This window comes from Cynocephalus volans, chromosome 6, assembly GCF_027409185.1.
Source record: "Cynocephalus volans isolate mCynVol1 chromosome 6, mCynVol1.pri, whole genome shotgun sequence".
NCBI lineage: Eukaryota > Metazoa > Chordata > Mammalia > Dermoptera > Cynocephalidae > Cynocephalus > Cynocephalus volans.
Window position 1 is genome coordinate 96,242,456 of NC_084465.1, and position 20,841 is coordinate 96,263,296.

At 53.3% G+C, this 20,841-nt stretch overlaps 2 protein-coding genes across 3 annotated transcripts in view; one reads left to right on the forward strand and one right to left on the reverse strand.

The window, feature by feature from the left end:
* CACNA1H (calcium voltage-gated channel subunit alpha1 H) overlaps positions 1–1,959 on the forward strand; it is a 65,646-nt gene extending 63,687 nt beyond the window's left edge. For both annotated transcript variants that reach the window (XM_063100835.1, XM_063100834.1), the window contains 2 exons: positions 83–243; positions 919–1,959. In XM_063100835.1, the coding sequence (XP_062956905.1) occupies positions 83–243; positions 919–1,959 (1,202 nt within the window). The remainder of the gene's footprint in view (positions 1–82; positions 244–918) is intronic.
* Positions 1,960–8,420: 6,461 nt separating this feature from the next.
* On the reverse strand, positions 8,421–10,140 carry LOC134380020 (tryptase beta-2-like). Its single transcript, XM_063099518.1, has 6 exons — positions 10,135–10,140; positions 9,862–9,922; positions 9,531–9,702; positions 9,136–9,401; positions 8,839–9,002; positions 8,421–8,743 (listed from the first exon to the last, which is right to left on the reverse strand). The coding sequence occupies exons 2-6, from the start codon at positions 9,920–9,922 to the stop codon at positions 8,579–8,581; spliced, it is 828 nt and encodes a 275-aa protein (XP_062955588.1). The 5' UTR covers positions 10,135–10,140; the 3' UTR covers positions 8,421–8,578.
* Between the last annotated feature and the right edge of the window lie 10,701 nt (positions 10,141–20,841).

Consider the following 20,841-nt stretch of genomic DNA (forward strand, 5'->3'; position numbering starts at 1 on the left):
GATGGGTCAGAGCGGGGAGGACGTGGGCTGGGTGGGAGGACAGGCTGGGCAGGCTGCAGGCTCAGATGTGCCCCTGCCTCAGGATCGGCCGCCCCCACTCACTCGCCACCCCTGGAGTCCTGGGCCTCTCTCCAGGTCCCATCAGCTGCATCCTCCCCGGCCAGAGGCAGCAACACTCTCCAGGCTCCGTCCCCTCGGGGCACATCCCGTTCCCCCAGCCTCAGCCGGCTGCTCTGCAGACAGGTAGGAGAAGCCCGCGACCTGCAGCCACCACTGGGGTTCCACAGGGACTTCTTTCCCCATTTGAAGGGTGAGCAAGGGCACTGGTCCTTGGTACCCCGAGTGTCCTGTCTGCTGCCTGGCAGATCCCCGGGTGTTGAGCCCAGCTGGGCACTCAGCATAGCCAGGAGCATCCAGCCACCACAGTGGCCAGAGCGCCAGGCCTCATGGTCCCCACTTGTGCCCAGACCACCCGGTCTCTGCCTCCTCTACTACCCCCACCTCCGCTCCTGCTGGCCAGCGCAAGAGCCGTCAGGACAGTCCCATCCTTGGGGTGTTGAGCGGGGCTGGCACTGTTGGTGGACTGGAATTGGCCCCGGCCCCAGGACTGTGCCTATCATATTCTCCTGTGGCAGGCTCTGCCCATGGGAGCTCAGACCCCAAAGGCACTCCCCTCCATTTTGGCCCACAGAGTGGGGGTGCAGGCTTGTCTGGGGCCTCACAGATCAGGGACCGTGACATCCGCTCCAGCAGCCCCCAGCCCCATCCCACCTGGGCCCCCAGCCTTGAAGAGTCAGGAGTCATCCAGGGGACCTGCCCTCTCTGAACTCCCCAGGGCCCAGATGGGGAGGGATCCCTGGCTACTGACTGGGCTCTCCCTGGTGTCTCACTCCTTACCTGGACCCCATGCCCTAGCAGGAAGCCGTGCACACCGAGTCCCTGGAAGGGCAGATTGACGGTCCTGGGGACAGTGTCCCCGACTCTGGGGAGCCTGTTGAGAAGACCCCGGCAAGGCAGGTGTCCCTGAGGGGCTCCCTGCGGTCCCCACCCTGTTCCCCTCAGCCTGCCAGCGTCCATACCCGCAAGCACGCTTTCGGACAGCGCTGCGTGTCCAGCCGGCCAGTGGCCCCAGGTGGAGAGGAGGCCGAGGCCTCAGACCCAGCCGACGAGGAGGTCAGCCACATCACCAGCTCGGCCCAGCCCTGGCCGCCTGCAGCTGAGCCCCGCAGCCCCTCAGCCTCCGCTGCAGGCCGCGGGGTGGTGGGCAGCAAGCGGGACCTGTGCAGGTTCTACAGTGTTGATGCCCAGGGCTTCCTGGACAAGCCGGGCCACGTGGACGAGCAGAGGCGGCCCTCGGCAGAGCCAGGCAATGGGGACGGCTGCCTGGAGCCTGGGGAGGTAAAGTCTAGAGTCCTGGAGGCTGAACCCACACTAGGGGCACGCAGGAAGAAGAAGATGAGCCCTCCCTGCATCTCCATAGATCCCCCAGTGGAGAAGGAGGGGCCCCCTCGGCCCCCCGCAGCAGAAGGTCGCAGCACCACCCTGCGGCGCAGAACCCCATCCTGTGAGGCCACCCCCCACCGGGACCCGCTGGAGCCCATGGAGGGCCTGGGTGTGGGCGGAGACCCTGCAGCCAAGGGGGAGCGGCGGGGCCAGGCCTCCTGCCGGGCAGAGCACCTCACTGTCCCCAACTTCACCTTTGAGCCGCTGGATGTGGGAGGCCCTGCTGGAGACCTTTTCTTGGACGGTGGCCACAGTGCAACCCCAGAACCCAGAGCTGCCTCCTCAGGGGCTGTGGCACCTCTGGAACCCCTGGAAAAAGAGCCTCCCATGTCCTCCGGGGACCCCCCAGAGAAGGGGCTGGGGGCGCACCTTACAGTTCCCCAGAGTACCCTGAAGAAACCACGGTCCCCCCCAGCCACCCCTGTGCAGGGCAGCAGTGCAGAGGAGCCAGTGTAGCTCAGGGCTGACTGCACACAGGGCTTTGGCACTGGGGTCTGGGGCACCCACTGGGGTGGTGGCCCCGGGCGGGGCCATACGTGGGCCCCGGCTCAGGCCCCACCATGGGCAGAAGGGCCCAGGGCCGACGTCAGCCCAGGGAGAGGCAGGAGATGCTGGAAGCAGGGAGTAGCCTCTTGGCCCTGAGACCCTCCATTGGGTTCGGGTTTTCCCAAGTTTGCCACTGCCATCCCAGGCCATGACGGTGGCCAGGTCAGCAGTCCCGCAAGGAGTGAGGCTGCATCTCTGGGACAAGGAGCAGAAACCCACTATTGAGAGGAAGGCACCGGAGCTCCACCCTCACAGTCCACGTATTTTTATAGGGAACACACGCTTGGGGCCACCCCTGCCTTCACGGCAGCAGGTCTGGTCCCTGAGGCCACTGCGGCCAAATGTCTTCTCTGCTCACAGTCCAGTCCCTCCCTCCCGTCCATCACACCCTCACACACACCCTCCCCCACTGCGCCACATGGCCCTCTGCGGGGGTCCCCCAGGAAGCAGCCAGGGGCTCTCTGGGAGGCGCCACATGGACAGGGAGCCATGGCCATGCAGTAAGGAGCCCCAATGCTGACGGGGCTCTGCCCTCCGTGGGGCTTCAGGAGCAAGGTTTCAGCTGACACCCTCTGTTCTGTTTCATTCGTTTTATAAATTCAGGTTCAACATTGCAATAATCCGATGCAGAAAACTCAAGTCGGGGAAGGGGAAGGGAGAGAATAAAGACTAACTTATTTAAGAAACACGCTTTGATTACCACCATCAGTCAAGGCTCAGAAGTTGGATGGGAGGGAGAGCTGACCCAGGAGGAGGAGTTGAGATCAGGGTCAAGGGTCAGAAGTCAGGGAGGCGAGGGAAAGCTGACCTAGGCTCTGCAGTCGGCACTTGGCTGCAGGGATGCAGAGAAGTGGAATGGGGAGGACCCTGGCAGGAAGAAGTCAGCCTGGAGGTGGGGCCAGGCAGCCCAGGGCATCAGACTCTGCGCCCCCTGATGCCAGGATATGTCGGCAGATCTAGGTCACATAAGAGGGGACAAAGGTGTAGATCCCAGGCGGGTCAGTGTGTTGCAGTCCCCATCTGTGCTCACCAGTCTGGCCTGCCGCCAGGCACCGTCCACCTGTATGCCAGAGGCCTCGGGGGCCATCCTGAGGGGCGGAGGAGGGTGAAGGCTGAGACACTGAAGAGCTGGGGACCCCTGCAGGCTCAGGGCTCCTCGTTCTTCTCGGTGCCCACCCAGCTCAGCTGGCAGGCATTCACAGGGCCCTGGGCACACAGCATGTCTGGCCGAATGATGCCGCCACCTGGGTTAGGGTTGTCCTGGCTGTAGGACTCTGTGTCCACCACCATGGAAACCCCCACCTCCTACAGGCTGGACAGGCTTTAGGGGAAGTTCATGCAGCAGCCTGTGCACTGGGGGGAGTGGCGGAGTGGCGGCCCTCACCCAGACACACATCCCACACCAGGGACCCTGGTCACTGGCACAGCAGTTGCGGGTCAGACATTTGGACTTCAGTGTGGATCAGCGTGTGGATTTTGAGATGGGGTGGCCCTGGCTGGATATCAGAGCCACTGGGAGCAGGCAGTGACTTGTGCTGGTCTGTTGTCCCCACGGGGTGCTTTTCACCTCCTTTCCATGTGTAGCCCCAGCCAGTGGCCAGCCCCATGTCCAAGGGCAGAAGTCAGCTGAGGTGTCCAGGCGGGAGATGAAGAGGGTCACTAGTGCTCAACTGTACCAGGGCAAGGTCCCTACTGGCCCCTTGTGGTCCTGGGGGGCTAAGGTAAAGGACGTTCTTCCTCAGGGTGGAGAAATGGGGGACAGAGTGATCTCCAGCTCTCTCAAGTGAACCCGGTAGTCAGATGAATTCAAGGACCTGAAAGGGAAGGAGGGGTCACCGCTCAGAGTAGCCAGATGCAGAGCCAAGAGGTTGGCGTCGGGCCCACCCAGACCCCACCCCCTCCAGGATCCGATGCTGGATTCTTCCCTCCTCGGCTCAGCAGAAGCAGCTGCTCTGGACATCAGGGCCAGAGCCTGAGCAACGATGCTGCCCCCAACAACTGCGGCAGCACTTTGGGGGCCCGGGAGCCCCTGGCGTTTGCTAGAGGCAATGACACTCCTGAGACCCCAAGGGGCCCATTTCAGCTCCACATGAAGAAGGGACAGGCAGTGGGGAGGACAGGAGCTGCCCACCCGAGGTGCACAGAGACGCCAGAAGCAGCCTCACAGGGGCTGGGCTCAGGAAACCTCTGAGGCCAGTGCCAGCCACTCTGGCCACCACGAATGCCCAGGGGTTGCACACTGCCCCATCAGGTGGGCAGAAGGGGAAACTGAGGCCCAGAGAGTTCCCAGGCTCAGAAGTGAGTCCAAGGCCCAGTGGAGGCCTCTGCTGTGCTGCCGGCCCCCAAGCGGGCCCAGGCACTCGGGCTACCTCTGCTCACCTTGGACACTCACCCAGAGGAGCAGTGGGCAGTTGTGAGCACCCACCAGGGGCTGAGCCCGGACCCTCCGCACACATGCACCCTGCGCCAGTGAGTGCCCCCCATGATGCAGCCCCCTGCAGTGGAAACCTGAGGCCGGTCACACCCTGAGCCAGAGGAGGAGGGGTTGTCGGTGGGGGATCCCAAGAGGCCTGCTCCCCAGCCCACTGCCCTTCCTCCAGGAAGCCTTCCCTGACCACCCCTTTCCCACCTTCTTGGAGATTTCCCCACGGCAGGGGTCAGAACCAAGGGGGCCTGGAGCACCCTACTGTGCCAGAAAGCGGGGAGCTAGGCAGGGGCGCAGAGAATGATGGCCACTAGAAAGACCCAGGTGGCTAGGGGAGGGACAGGGGATGACTGCTTAGTGGGGACGGGGCTTCCTTGTGGAGCATGAAAGTACTTGGAACTGGATAGTGCTGGTGGTCATACCACATTGCAAACACCCTAAAGGCTGCTGGGTCATGCACTTGATAGTGTTGATTTTCTCTTACGTGAATTTCACCGAAATAAGTTATTTAAAATTAAGGCATGGAAGTCAGCTTGAGGGGGCTCCCACTGGCCAACTCGAGGACAACTTGAGCTTCAAAGTAATGAGCTGATAGATTATAACCCACACACCAGTCACTTGGGAAGTGGTGAATCTGCGCCACCAACACAGATACACACGTGGAGAGGAGTGGGAGATGGGGGTGGGCAGCTCTCCCCAGCTAAACAGATGCTGGGTGAGAAGGGCACCCCAGGAAGCAGCACCAGCAGCACCTGACGCCCGCAATGATCCTCAGCGGACGGGGGTGTTGGGGAGGAGGCTGAGGAGTTGCAGGTTATCTTTGCAGCCTTGCAGTATCTCCCGGCAAGATACAAATTAGCTGCAGAGGACAGAGGAGCAGCCCTGGGGGGGGGGCTGGCAACACCCCCCTACCACTACCACCAAGAGATTTAAGTGGGAACCACCCTGGTGAGCTATGCAGCCTCCCTGAGTCTCGTGGTGTGATCCCCCAGGAAGGACACTGGGTCCTCTCTGGGGTCTTCAGGCAGGCCTCCTCTGTCCCCTTCCCACACACCTGTTGGGGATGTACCTGGCTGCGGAACCCCACAGGAGACACCTGAGGCGAGGAGACAGAGGGGCAGGCCCAGGTGTGGGAGGGAAGGGGTGGGGGATATCCACCAGGCCTCAGGGTGGCCCTGGCAGCTGGAGCCAGGAACCAGACTGGGAGGGTGGCGTCTGGCCAGCTGTCATCCCAGGCCAGGGTGCCAAGCACTGCTCCTAGGTCCCACTCAGAGGAGGAACTCACCAGGGGTCCGGGGTCTGGGGCTGCAGGCACCTCCATCCCACATTCACGCCTCTGTCCCCCTCCCACCCTGTCCCCAGGCATTGATGCTGGGCCACACAGCCACGGGGTGCAGGCTGTGCAGAGAAGGCATAGCACCTCACAATGAAGGGGGACTCAGACAGCCCCAGCTTCACTCCAACTCCCACTGGGGCTCACAGCTCCCCTAGGCCCAGGGACAAGGGGTCTGTCTGCCAAGCTGCAACTCCATGGTTGATGGGAAATAAATACCACAGCTGCAGGAGGCCCAGAGAGACAGCAGGGTCCACACCAGCCCCAGGCAGCCCCTACCCACACAACCAGGCTGGGTCACCCACTGGGCACAGCCAGGAGCAACAGGAGGCTACAAGACCCGAGGGTCGTGGTGCCCACTTACTGCAGGGACAACAGGAGTGGACTGAGGACAGCCACACTGCTGCTCCAGGGCAGGGAGGGAGGATGGACAAGGAGGCGAGGACTCCAACGGCAGGTCCTGCCTGTCCCCCCGCTCACCCCGCAGGGAGGGGTCATCATGTCCATTCGCCCCCACGTGGACCTTGCAGCCCAGGCAGTAAGTGGCTGGCTCAGGGACACAGACAACAGCAGGGACGGGACAGAACCCAGGTGTCCTGGCTGCAAAGCTGAGCCTTTTCTTCTCACTGGGGTGGGAATGGGATCAGTGCCATCCCCTCCAGGAAGCCCTCCCTGGTTCCTGTGGGGCACACCGACCATCCCTCCTCCATCCTCCAGTAGCCCAGTCTTTGGGGTTCCTCAGAAGGGTCCCAGCCTGAGACTGACACAGCCTGCTGGAGACAGCTCAGTCCCCTGTGAAAACGCACCCTCCATGATGTCCCTGTCCACACATCCTTCTGTGGGTCCTGTGGTCTACACTGGAGATCAGGTGGACAGTCCCTCAGCTGCCCAGCCTAAGGCACGCTATTCCTAACATCCTCTGTCTGGCCGGGGACCATTCGCGCAGCTGATTAGGGGCCTTGGGTAGTGACCGATCCCCTCTTAGATGTAGGGAAACTGAGGCACAGAGGGGGGTTGCATTCTTATCCATCAGGACATGGCTTCACAGGGCACAGACTTGGCCAGCTCCTGGCCGGTAGCCGCAGCTCAAAAGCGCGGATTTAATGTTTGACCTGGTGAAAAATAAGGACAACATCAACGTCCCCCTCCGAGTGCAGGGCACACGCTGCACACGTGACAGGCAGGGCCCTTCCTCCCCCCTCCCCCATGACTGCCGCACACCCGGGCGGTTGCGCCTCGGGGAAGGTGGGACCTGCTGGGTCAGCCCTGCACAAGGGGAGTGGGGTCTGAGCCTGGGTGTCCTGGCCCAGGCTACCCACACCCAGGGCCCGGCAGCCTGATGCTGCCCAGTTGGGGGGGGTGCGGAGGGAGGACAGTTACCACAGACTGAATGCCCCCTCCAAAGCTCATGTGGGAGCCTGACCCCCAATGTGGCAGTGTGGAGGGGTGGGGCCTTTGGGAGGTGACCAGACCGTGAGGGCCCTGCCATCCTGATGAGTGGGTTAATTGTTTAGTGGGTTATCAGAGAGCAGACTGGGGGCTTTGTAAGGTGGGAGGAAAGTGTGTGGGTGGCTCTTGTCCCTCCTCGCTGTGGGACGCCCTGTGCCACCTCAGGACTCTGCAGAAAATCTCCACCAGGAAGAAGTCCCTCAGCAGATATGCCTTTTGGATGCTGGATTTCCCAGCCTCTAAGCAAGAAATAAATTTTGTTTTCTTTATGAATTACCCAGTTTGAGGTATTCTGTTATAAGCAACACAAAATGGGCCAGGTTCTCTGAGTCCTGACCCATCAGGGCCATCCCCAGTTCCCCATGGAAGAGACTTAAAGCCCCCATCTGTCCCAGCAAGCTTTGCCTCCAGCATCGGGGATCTGTCTCCCCTGCTGCTCCCCATCACACAGCTCCCTGCAGAGCCCTCAACACACCACCCCACAATCCCAGGTCTGCTGCCAAGAAAGAAACTCCAAACACCATCTTGTGTGGTCCTAGCAACCCTGCAACACAGTTTCTGTCCCCCCAGGACAGGAGAGACATAGAGAGGGGGTGGCCTGGCCCTGGCAATATCCCCCGACATGGTGGGGTCTCCTATGACCCAGGACCCTGGGAGACCCGAAGCTCAGGCTGTGTCTGTCTGCAGTGGTCTGACTACCTGGGCACTGTCCCCTCTGGGGAAACCCAGGCTGGACACCAAGAGAGGGGCTGGACCCAGCCCCCCCATTCCCATACCCCCTGTGGCTCGACCTAGCCTTGGCATAGCCTTGACCTTCCTGATAAACCCAGTGCTCATGTCATCTGTCAGCTGTCACTGGGCTGAGCTGGGCCAGATAAGAGGACAGCCCTGGGCACAAGTCCACCCAATCCCCTCTCCCCAGCAACCAGGCCCTGCTGTCCACGTCCTCCACTGCCCCCAGCCCCGGGGAGCTGTGCTGCTTCCTCCAGAGTCGTAGTCTCCCATGTCCTGGCCTGCACATCCTCCACTGAAGACCGTCAGGTGTGCGGCAGTAGCTGCACCCAGCCCTGCCCTGGCCCATGCTCCCCAGAGAGGCCACAACCAGAAACATGGCGACGACCACACTGCTTTTCACGCACTTTAATGAGACCCCACACCTGGGCAGAGGAGGCTTGGGGGGCCAGGAGAGAGCTTGGGGGGCGAGCTCCAGACGGGAGGGGGCTCAGGGCAGGAGACGGAGAAGTGGGGAGATGCCACCTAGGCAGAAGCAGCAGTGTTAGCGACAGGAGGGGCTTGGCTTCTCCAGTGACTGCAAACCCGGTTCAGGGCTCCTTGGGGACATAGCGGTGGATCCAGTCCAAATAGTGGGTGACGCGGGTGTAGACGCCGGGCCGGTTGGGCTGAGCGCAGCCCTCGCCCCAACTGACCACGCCCGCCTGCAGCCAGGTGCCGTTCACCCTGCAGACCAGGGGCCCTCCAGAGTCGCCCTGCAGAGGGCAGGGGACAGCGCTCACTGGCAGGGTGGGAGGGTGGAGTTTGGGGGCAGGTGGGGGGATGGGGGTTAGGGGCAGGTGGGGCTCACCTGGCAGGAGTCTCTCCGGCTATTCCCAGCACACAGCATGTCGTCACGGACAATGTGGATGTTGTCCCCCGTGGAGAGGCCAGTGTGGTATTTTGCATCACAAACGTGGTTTTCCACAATGGGGACCTTCACCTGCTTCAGGGGAAACGGCGGTGGGAGGGGTTCTGTGGGGTAAGAAAAGAGGGGCAGCATCCCTGAGCCAGCCCGTCAGGACCTTCCCCATGGGGAACCTGAGGCCGGGGCTGTGGGTGTCAGCTGGTCCCCCCATCCAAGACTTCCAGCTGTTCCCACACGCACCATCATTGTCCACATCACCCCAACCGGTCACCCAGCAACGCATCCCTGCAGGGAAGGTCTGCGAGGCAGGGGGCAGAGCCACCGTTTGGATGTGGCTGGAGATGTTCACGGGGTCCTCGAGCTCCAGCAGGGCGATGTCCGCCCCATCCTGGGCCATGTAGTAGTCGGGGTGGGGGATGACCCTGCTGATGGGCAGCAGCTCGTCGCCGTAGTAGAGGTGCTGTTCACGCAGCTGCACCCGGAACAATTCGGGGTTTATGAGGGCCCTGGGGAGGGGAGGCTCCTACTCAGGAGGTCTCACCTGGAGCCCATCATCGCAGTGTCCCGGAGCACCCAGGAGCACGGAAGGACACCAGGCCCCTCACCCCACCCCACCAGGCCCCATGGAGACTCACGGTCCCACGCAGTGCGCTGCGGTCAGCACCCACTGGGGGTGGATGAGGGAACCCCCGCAGATGTGCATCCAGTACTTGATACTGAGTCTCAGGCTCACCTGCCAGGGCCACTTGCTCCCAGGAGCCTCCTGCCCCCCCACGATGCCTGCTCGCTCCAGGGCCGGGCCTGGGGCTGGGGCAGGACCAAGTTCAGGACCAGGGTGCGGCCCCACCCTGGGCTCACTCTCCCCTGCAGCTGGGGCAACCCTGGGCTTCCCCCAGTTCCCCCATCGCCCGGCCTGTGGGGTGTGGGGTGAGGGGGCAGGGAAAGGGCAGAGGGGTCATAACTCACTGGGGGCCATGTGGACGAGGCTCCCCAGGATGGGCAGTGCCAACACCAGCAGGGTCAGCATCTGGGGGGAGCACGGAGGGGCAGCGTGAGCCCAGCTGGGGGCAGGGCCACGGGCAGGGGTCTACAGAGTGTTGTGTGCATCCAGGACCCGTGAGGATTGGAGTGTGGGTCCAGGCTGGGGGGTTTGGGGTCTCATGGTCTGGGTCTGAGGTTCGGCCACTCTGCTCCAGGCCGACACACAGAGGTCAGGATCTCCAAGGGTGGGGAACTTACCCTGGCCAGTCTCTGTTCTTCTCTACACAGCCCACTCTCCTCTCCGCATTTATCCCTCCAGACCAGGATAGGGGTGGAGGAAAGGCTCTCCACCCTCCAATCCAGACCCGGGGAAGTGCATGATTCAGTACCAGGGCCCCCATGTGACATGAGCCGCCACCTCCCTGATGCCCATCTGGGTACTCATAAGTCCCAGGGTGGGGCGCACAGCCCAGCAGAGGACCAGACACCCTGTGATGTGGGTCCTGACTTCTCAGGCCCTGGAAGGCCAAGACCCCTAATTCTGCCCCAGTGGGGTATAGGAGTTTGAGGGGCTCCAGTCTCTGTTCAGGGTCCAAGGGATCCCCTCTGTATAGTGGGGCTCCCAGGTGGGTCTGACATGGACTGAGAACTGGGTGATTGAGTGTCCCTCTATCAGTAGTCAGTTCTCTGGAATTGAATGGCACCTCCTTCCCGCTGTTGGGATCAGGTTCCTGTCCCCTGTCCAGGTATAGAATGAAGACTCCCCCCAAGGAGTCCATCAGGCACCACTGTACCGAGGGACAGTCGCACTGTCCAAACTCTACCTGTCCAGTCAGCCCACCCCAACCTGCTTCCCCAAGAGGATCACAAAGTGAGGACCTCATGTCCATGGACCACCTCAAAGAAGCAGAGAGGTGACATGGGATCCTGACATGACCTATTTCCTCCGAATCCACAGGGGGGCAGGGCTCGGTCCTTTCCAGTTCACTTGGAGAGAGGGGCACACATGAGGCCCCTGTCACATGAGGGAACAGCACCACATCTCCACAGACAGGAAATCCCACCCCGCCGGGGATGTCAGACCCAACTCCACAATGAGTCCTGCAACGGCCACCTCTGGGTATTATCTGTGCAGTTCCGCTGGTCAGAGGGGAGCCTGTTATCTCAGGGATGTGAGCTTCAGCAGAGGAAAGAGAAGGTGCACGTGAGGGTGAGACAGCAGGAGAGGCTGCCCCTGCCCCTTGGACGCTCCTCCCCAGGCCCCACCACCCCTGTGCCCATCCTCCACATCCAGGGCTCAACACTGGCCCTACCTGTCCATCCACCCACCTCCTGACTCTCCCATGGACCCGCTGGTCACCAGTGCCTCCAGCCGCCCCCCCCCCCGCTCACCTCTGGAATCCTGGACCCCCTGCATGTCCTCACCCTGCCACTCCTGGCAGCCCCTCCTTTTGGCCAAAGGGAGTCTTGCCCTGCCCCCACCCAGGCCCCCCACCCCCCAACACAAGCCTGTTTCATGGCTGGCTGTCACACACACCCCAGGGGCACATTCATCTCCTAAGAAGTGTTGTGGGGGAGGGACAAACGGGCAGGGGGTGTCCCAGCCCCTTCCAGGCCTCCCTCTCAGTGACCCTACTCCTCATTCATTCTCTCAGCAAGCTCCCCTGAGGGCCCCAAGTGCCATGTCCTGGTTCAAGGCCAATAAGGTGGGACCTTCAGTAGCCCAGGTGTTGAGGGGACCACAGGGACAGATGGGGACGCCAGGGCTGGGGGGCACAGGGACAGATGGGGGACACCAAGGCTGGGGGGTACCAGGACAGGGGACACCAGAGCTGGGGGCACAGATGGGGCCAAGTCTGTGGGTACTACCAAGTCAGGGGCTCCTGACATCCTCCAAGGAATGCTCTGATTGGCTCACGCCTGGGAGCTGGACCAGTCAGGCTGTGAGGATGTGATCACTGTGACTGGTGGACACTGGACCAGTCAGGGCCTTGCCTGGGGATGCCCCTCCCCCACACTCTGCTCCTCCCTCCTACATCAGTCTCTGTGTCCACACCTGTCTCTGTATCTACATCAGTCTCTGTGTCCACAGCAGTCTCTGTGTCCACACCTGCCTGTGTCCACACCAGCAGTTCACAAGGGGGGCTCTGCCTGGGGTCACATCTATCCTCACTAAAGGCTTTCCTGGGCTCTGTCATCTTTCTTGAGAGCACAGAGATGTGCTGATGAACGTATTTTCCACTAAGACCCAAGCATCCTTCCCAGCAAAAGGAAAAAGCAGAAACCCTCTTGGAGGGAAAACAGCCATTCAGGGACAGGCTTAGGATGACCAGGAGTGACTTCCTCCCCTGAGGGACTTAGCCTCCACCACACCTGCAGGAGCCAGCACCACGGGACACAGGCCAGCCCTCCTGTCCTTGCCCCAGGGTACCACTTGGTCTCAGCTTATCTGGATCCTTCTCTCTCCTCTCCTCTGCAGGAGACAGAGACAGCAGCCACTTCTCACTGAAGGCAGAATTACTGAGAACTAGCAAGTGGCAGTGAGCATGAAAATGCAGATGAGACAGAGACTCCCAGTGCGAGGACGTCATCCTGATCAGAAGCCAAGATACAGAAGAAAGAACAGGGGAGAGTGAAGGAGACAAAAGTCCTGACTGTCAGGAAAGCTTCCAAGAAAGTCACCATGGTTCAAACACAGGAAAGTTCCTGGGGAAAGCCTATTGTGGAATATACTATAAAGCATATGTACTTCACAGGGCCTGGGTTTCTAAAGCCTTGCAGTTTCAAATATTGACCTTGCAGAGGACTGGAAATTTTCCTCAGGCTATAAAGTCTCTGGTATAAGATAAAGATTTGTGGCACAGCAAGGTTGCTGGCTCAAGGCCAGACTAGTAACTGATTGTTATGTAAAGATACTGAGAAATAGCTGTAAGAAGGAATGTTTGCTAAGATCAAGCTTTTGTTGATAGCCTTACTGGAATGTCATTTGGCTTGTTTCACTGAAATTTACCAGCTTATATTGTTAAACTATAACCCCACCTATGCCTCTTCCTGCCTGGTCTGGAAAATAAATGCAGGAAGAGAACCCCAATTCGGGGTTAATTTCCCAAGGAAGCGATGCCTCCTTGGGAAAGGAGGGTTCCAGGGAAGTTAACCACTTCGGGGCTTCTCACTGCTCAGAACAGATGGGCTTTGAGTAATCCTTTGCAGCTCCGTCACCCAGGGGAAGTGGGGTGACAAATCTGTGGGGGGCAAAGCGACAGCCTACATCAGGATTTGCGAGGACAGGGAGATCTTAGAGAAAATCCTTTTTTAGAAATAAATAGTGCAAACCCACAGCTCCATCAGACAATAATGAACACTGGCAAAAACTTGGAGGACGGAGCCCCGCAGCCGCTAGGGAGACACTGCAGCCTGATGGGAAGCCCAGAGTGACAGCATAACCCAGCAACCCCACTGCACGGTGTCTACCAATAGAGTGAAAACACGTCCACACCAAAACCCAAACACGCATGTCACAGCAGCATTATTCAAAACAGCCAAAATGTGGAAGCAACCCAAATGTCCACCAATGGATGAAAGGGTCAACAGAGAGCAGTCTGTCCAGACAATGGGGTGCTATGTGACCATAAAAAGGAATGACATTCTGACACGTGCTACAATGTAGATGGACCCTGGATACATTATGCCCAGTGAAGAGAAGCCAGTCACAGAAGATCACGTGTTGCATGATTCCATTTATTGTCCAGTACTGGGGATCTGAGGGGACAGATGGTGGTTGCTGGGGGATGAGGGAGATGGGGGAGGGGGCAATAGCTAAAGGACACAGGGATTCTTTCCGAGGTGAGGAAAATGCTTAGAAATTGACTGTGGTGATGGCTGCACAACTCTGTGAATATACTACCATTGACTTGTGCACTTTGAGTGGGTAAATTGGATCGTATGTGAATTACAACTCAGTAAAACTGTTTAAAAAAAAAAGAAAAAAACACACAGCAACAGATTCTCATAAATACTTGGAATAGAAAGCAAAAAGACCCTTCCAGCCCCTCAGACACTGCCATCGATTCCAATGTGGCAACCCCGCCCCCCCACCCCCATGCAGCCTCAGGGACAGCTGAGTGAAGGAGAGGACCTTGCTCACCATGGACACACCCTTGTCCCCGAGCACTTCTTCCAGGGCAGGTGTGGCCACGTGGCTCTGTGGTGGTGAGCCCTGCCACCTGTCTCTTAGAGAGATGTACGTGCCTGGATGTTCCTACCCTCCAAAACTCAGAGTTCAAGGCTCCTTGTGACAGCCAGGACAATACAAAGGCAGAATGACAGAAAACACACCCATGGTAGAACCCTCAGGCTCTCCAACTGTCACAGTCCAAATCACAGCTTTCTTGAATAAAAAGGAGAACAGCTGCTCTGCTGAGAGAGGCACTTCTTCTACATGAGATTTAAAATGTGCCTCTGCTCGTATCCACATTTCCAAATCCAGCCCCACGTGGTAGGATAAGGATCCCAAGCCCGGGAGAGCTGCTTCCAGCCCAGATGGAGTCACAGGGACCAAATGTGACCTCCCACCCCAGACACCTAGAGAACCAGGAAAAGCATATAAAGCAGCAGTTTGCAGACATTGGACAAGTGCCAGCGGGGAGCTGTGTCCCTGGCAGAAGGGTAGAAAGCAAGGTGAGATTGACAGTGACAGTTTCCAGGAAGTAGTTCAGGTGTGGGAAACCCAAACAGCCCAGGGACTTTGCTGAGTTGAGGAGTCAGACACTGGAGTTTTGAGAAGACAAAGCAGCCAGAATTTGTGAGGCAGAAAAACAGAGAGGCCAGAACTGAAGAAAGAGAGTTCCAGAGATCTGCAGAGGGGTCCCCTGGAGTCCTTGGCTGAGTACTGTCAGTGCAGGAGAGGAAAATAGGGACAAACTCAGGAACAAGAACCACCAGATAGGAGCAGGCAGAAGGATATCTGGAGCTCATGCAGGGATGGGATATTTTATGTTCCCACCAGCTGAGTGGAGAAACCCTGTAATACATGCACATTGGCAGAGTCATCAGAAGGGAACCAATTGAGCAGTGGAGTAAAGATTACCCTTGAAATAAAGGCTTCTCTGGACCCATCCGTTTAAGCTTAAAAGGAAACCCCAAAAGGATCTGACTGATTCAAAGTAATTTAATTGCACACTAGAACACAAATCCAAAACTATTTCAAGGAAAATAACAGAATCCAGCAAACAGCCAGATAGTATTCACAAGGTCTGGTGTCCAGTCAAAAATTCCCAGGCATGAAAGGAACAGGAATAGAAGACCCATAATCAGAAAAGAATCAACCATTAGAAATAGATCAAGAAATATGGAGATGGTGGAACTAGCAGACAAGGATGTTGGAACAGCTGCTGTAAGCATGTTCCAAATGATTAAGAAGGTAGAGGAAACACGGATCTGATGAGAGACGTGGAAGATATAAAGAAAACCCAAATGGAATATCTGGACTTAATATATATAGACAGAATGAGATTATCAGCAGAGGAACAGAACAATAAAATCAAAGACATAGTAATAGAAACTATCCAAAATGAAGCACAGAGAGAAAAAGGAAGGAAAAAAAGAAACACAGAATCAATGACATCTGGAACTATTAAACAATCTAACATAACGTAACTAAGGTCCCAAAAGGAGAGGAGGAGGAATAAACAAAAATTATATTTGAAGAATTAATGACCAAAACTTTCCATGTGTGATAAAAACTATAAACCAACAGATCTAATTATCTCAGTCAACCCCAAATAGAATAAACCTAAGGAAAAATCCCAAGACACATCATAAACTGCTGAAAACCCATGACAGAGAGGAAATGTTAAGTATCCAGAGGACGGGGGAAACACATTACAGAAAAACAATGAGGGATGCAAGGAGACTTATCAGAAACCATCACGCTGACAGCCAGTGGAAAGCCATGTGAAAGTATCTGAGAAACAAGACTGTCAACACTGATCATTTACACTGTGAAAATATCTTTCAAAAACAGAAGAGGGAACAACGATTTTTTTAGTCAAACAAATGCTGAGAGAATTTTTTGCCCACATATCTGCACTACAAGAAATGTGAAAGGAAGTTCTGCAAGCAGAAAGAAAATGATAAGATATGAAAATCTAGATCCACACCAAGGAAAGACAGTTCTGGAAATGGAAATAACTGTAAATATGAAAGATGGTTTTCGCTTTCAAAAAATATTCAAAAGATAATTGAGAGTTTAAAGCAACCACAGCACAAACAAGAAAATGTATCATGTGGCTTATGGCATCTGTGGAAGTAGGATGTGTGGCCACAGTGACACAGAGGAGAGGGGGAAATTTAAAGCATATGGCTGTAAGTGAAGTTGCAGGTGAAGTTGGATAATACTTTTTAATTAATAGACATTATTTTTTAGAGCAGTTTTAGATTTACAGACAGTTGGGTACAGTTTCCACACACTCTCTCTCCCCCGCCTGGCGGTCTCCCCTGTTATTAATACCTTGCACTGGTGTGCTATGTTGTTACAGTTGATGAACTAATATTGAAACATTATTATTAACTAATGATCATAGTTTACATTGGGGCTCACTCCTGGTGCTGTACATTCTATGGGTTTTGACCAGTGCACAGTGTCATATATCCACCATTACAGTATCAAATAGAATAATTTCCAGAATAGTTTCTGCCCTAAAAAATCCCCTGTGCTCCACTGATTCTCCCATTCCCCATCCTGGCAGCCACTGATATTTTTACTGGCTGTGGAGTTTTGACTTATCCAGAATGTCATATAGACAGAATAATGCAGTTTGTGGTTTTTGCAGACTCTTAAGTTCCTTCCATGTCTTTTCGTGGCTTGAGATCTTATTTCTTTTTATTACTTAATAACATTCCATTGTATGAATGTTCCACATTTTGTTTATCTATTCACTTATGAAAGACATCTTAGTTGCTTCAATTTTTTGGCAATTACCGATAAAGATGCTGTCAACATTCATGTACAGGTTTTAGTGTGGATGAAATGCTCCAGCTCTTTGTGTAAATAAATACCTGGGGCACTACTGCTGGATTGGACAGTAAGAGTGTGTTCAGCTTTGTAAGAAACTGCCAAACTGGCAAAGTGGCTGAACCATTTTGCATTCTCACTGGCAATAAACAAGAGTTCCTTCTGCTTCACATCCTCATCAGCATTTGCTATTGTCAGTTTGGGGGATTTTAGCCATTCTAATAGGTGTTTGGTTCTCATATTTGTTTTAATTTGCAATTCCTTAATGGCATGTGACAATACTTCAAAAAGTTTGTTGAAAAATAGAATTGGAAGACCATACAAACCTTTCCATGAGCCTTTGGAATCATGCTCATATGACACAGAGCATCTTTCCATATGCTTATTTGACATCTGTATGTCTTCTGTGATGAGGAGTCTGTTCAGATCTTTTGCCCATTTTTTAATTGGGTTGCTTGTTTTCTTAATGTTGACTTTTAAGAGTTCTTTGTATATTTTGGATGAGTCCTTTATTGGATATGGGTTTCAAAGTCATCAACTATTATCGTATTGGAATCTATCCCTGCCATTAGATCTAATAATATTTGCTTTATATATCCAGATTCTCTTGTGTTAGGAGTGTATATATTTAGAATTGTTATATCTTCTTCATTAATTGACTCCTTCATCATTATATAATGACCTTCTTTGTCTTTTTTTTTTTAAACTGTTCTTGACTTAAAGTCTATTTTATCTAAGTATAGCTACTCCTGCTCTTTTCTGGTCTTCATTTACATGAAATATCTTTTTCCATCCCTTAACTTTCAGTCTTCGTGTGTCTTTATAGCTGAGTTTCTTGTAGGCAGCATAGAGTTGGGTCATTTTTTATAATCCATTCAGCCGCACTATGTCTTTTTATTGGGGGACTTAATCCATTTACGTTTGGAGATATTTCAATAGATGAAGACTTATTACTACCATTTTGTCACTTGTTTTCTAAATCCTTTTTTCTTTTTTTTTTTCCTCTTTTACTGTCTTCCTTTGTGATTAAATTGTTTTCTCTAGTCATATATTTTGATTTCATGTGATTTAATTTTAGTGTGTCTATTATAGGTTTTTGCTTTATAGTTACCAGGAGGCTTTCAGAAAAACATATTATAGTTATAACAGATTACTTTAAACTAATAACAATTTAACTTTGATTGTTAAGAAACCAGAGCAGACTCTGCCCTTTGACATCATCCCCACCCCCCTCCTTTGGACTTTTTGTTGTTTCAAGCTACATTTTTTTACATTGTCTATCTCTTATATGGTGGTTGTTTTTGTCATCATCCTTAGAGGGTTTGTCTTTTAGTCTTCATTCTAAAGATAAAAGTGGTTTACTCACCACACTTAGAGTATGAGAGAATACTCACGCATAAAGTAAGTACACAGACAAGTCCAAAGTTCTAAATTCTCACTTCACTAGTGAGTTTTATACCTTCAGCTGTTTTCTTGTTACACGTCAGCATCATCTCCTTTCAGACTGAACAATTCCCATTAGCATTTCTTGTAGACAGGTCTGGTATTGATGAATTCCCTCAGCTTTTCTTTGTTTAGGAAAGACTTTATTTCTCCTTTGTATTTGAAGGTTAGTTTTGCTGGGTACAATATTCTTAGCTGACCATCTGTTTTCTTCAAAACTTTGAATATATCATCTGATTCCTTTCTGTCCTGCAGGGTTTCTACTGAGAAATCTGCTGAGAGATGTACTGGGCTCCATAAATGTTATGTGTTTCTTTTCTCTTGATGCTTTCAGTATTCTTTCTTTGTCTTTCATTTTTGATAATTTGATTATAATGTGCCTAGGGGTATTTCTGTTTGGGTTGAATTTTATTTGTGACCTCCAAGCTTCCTGTACCCGAAAGCTGCCATCTTTCTCCATACTTGGGAAATTTTCAGCCCTATTTCCTTAAATATGTTTCCTAAACATTTTGTTCTTTCATCTCAGGAACTCCTATCATGCACAGGTTATTTTGCTTACTAGTGTCACATAATTCCTATAGGCCTACTTCGTTTTTTCTTATTCTTTTTCTTTTGACCCTCTGATTAAATAATTTCATATGTTCTGTCTTTGAGCTCACAGATTCTTTCCCCTGTTTGATTAGGTCTGCTGTTGGGGCTCTTTATCAACTTTTTCAGTTCAGATTAATGTATTCTTTATTTTTAGAATTTCTATTTGGTTCTTTAAAACTGATTCCTTTTCTTTGTCTAGTTTCTCATTCTTCTCCTGGATTATTTTCCAAATATTGTTTAATTTTCTATCTGTATTTTCTTGTGATTCCCTGAACTTCTTTAAGAGGATTATTCTGAATTCTCTGTTAGACATTTCATAAACATGCAGTTCTTTTGCATCCACTGCTGGAGCTTTGCTGGTTTCTTTTGGAGGTGTCATACTTCTCTATTCTTTCACAATCCTTATGTCTTTACATTGATGCCTGCACATTTGAAGAGACTCCATCTCTTCCAGATTTTGCAGATGTTTTCTGGTGGGGTTAGACCTTTACTGCTTAATATCAGAACTTCACCTCTGGCCTACAGTTGTTTCCTGCTCTGGGAGGATTTACAGTGAGCACCACAACTTAAATACTGCACTGAGACTAACTTGCTGTTCTGCTCTTATTTTCTGGTCTTGGAAAGACTTATAGTAACCAAAATTTAGTTGCTAGTCTTTCAGTCACTTCCAGACCAAGGAAAGACTCCACAGGTGCACCTGGGCTGCATGGCTAAGCCACCCTCGTCTGGATCTTTCCTGTGGGTTGTGCCCTCTGCAGCACTGTGGCACCAGCCTGTCTCCTCTGTGTGGCACCCATGCCAATTGAATCACAGAGCAGCTGCTAGATCATACCTCCATGCACCATGGAGGTCCAGCCCTCTTGGCACTCCAAATGATTCCTGTGGGGCAGGTCGTGGGTAGGCTTCCTCTGAGTAATACCAGACCAGTGGGTAAATAGAATACCCAACTTCTACTCCCTCCTCTTACCTCGGAAGCTGTAGATCCAGTGACCTTCTACATGTGTGGTGTTATGCTGGCCTGAGAGACGGGTGGAGGGGTCTGAAGTGATATTTCCTTTCACCAGCTGTGGTTTTTCTCACTCACATGGGCTCAGAGGGCCTCTCCACCTCTTCACATTCTGGTGAATTCAGGCAGACCATTTTGTGTTTAAATTACTGCTAGTTATATTCTTCTTGCGGGGAAACTGGGGATCATCTATTCCACCATCTTGGTGACATCACTCCTAAAAAATAGGTTTGAAAGACTCAGCTCCTTTTTCCATCTGAGTTCACTGTCCACCTCTTTCAGGAAAGGGCCTTTGCCTTGTTCTTGATCTTGAGGGGAAAGCATCTATTTTCTCTTTGTTAACTATGACCTCAATTGTAGGTTAATTTTGCAGATGTTATCAGGTTAATGAAGTCTAGTTTGCTGAGAATTGTTTTTTAATCATGAGTGGGTGCTGGATTTTGTTAAATACCCTTGATGTAGGAGGCTCATGCTGGGGGGTGCTATTCACCAGGCCACGATAGGCCACTGCAACAGATGTAGGAAGAGCTTATGTCCTCTCACTCTGTGCCCAGGGTACCATCTGGTTGTGCTTCCCAGATTAGTTTGACAGGGTGTTTAAGTAATGAAACAATCTTCCCATCTTTGGAGACAGCTACCAGCTGTTGTATTTCTTGGCTTTGAGTTGCAGACCACTTCCTATTGGGAACATACACTATAGCCAGGCAGTGCCTCCCTCACTGGACCCCTGCATCAGGGCTTTGAGCAGGCTTTGAATTTCCTTCCACATCAAGGGGCATACCTCTGGGGAATATTCACCCCACACACTCTGATAAGTTGTATTTTCATTTTCAGGTGGTTCAAGCTATTTTGATTTCTTTTGAGATTTCTCCTTTGACTCATGTGTTGTTTATGTGTGTTGTTTAATCTCTAA

Excerpts from the sequence above, each read along its gene's own strand:
- LOC134380020 (XM_063099518.1), bottom strand. The coding sequence starts at position 9,922 with ATGCTGACCCTGCTGGTGTTGGCACTGCCCATCCTGGGGAGCCTCGTC. Across the intron at positions 9,402-9,530 it reads GCAGCGCACTGCGTGGGACC|GGCCCTCATAAACCCCGAAT; the intron begins GTGAGTCTCCAT and ends TCCCCTCCCCAG. Across the intron at positions 8,744-8,838 it reads GCCGGAGAGACTCCTGCCAG|GGCGACTCTGGAGGGCCCCT; the intron begins GTGAGCCCCACC and ends TGCCCTCTGCAG.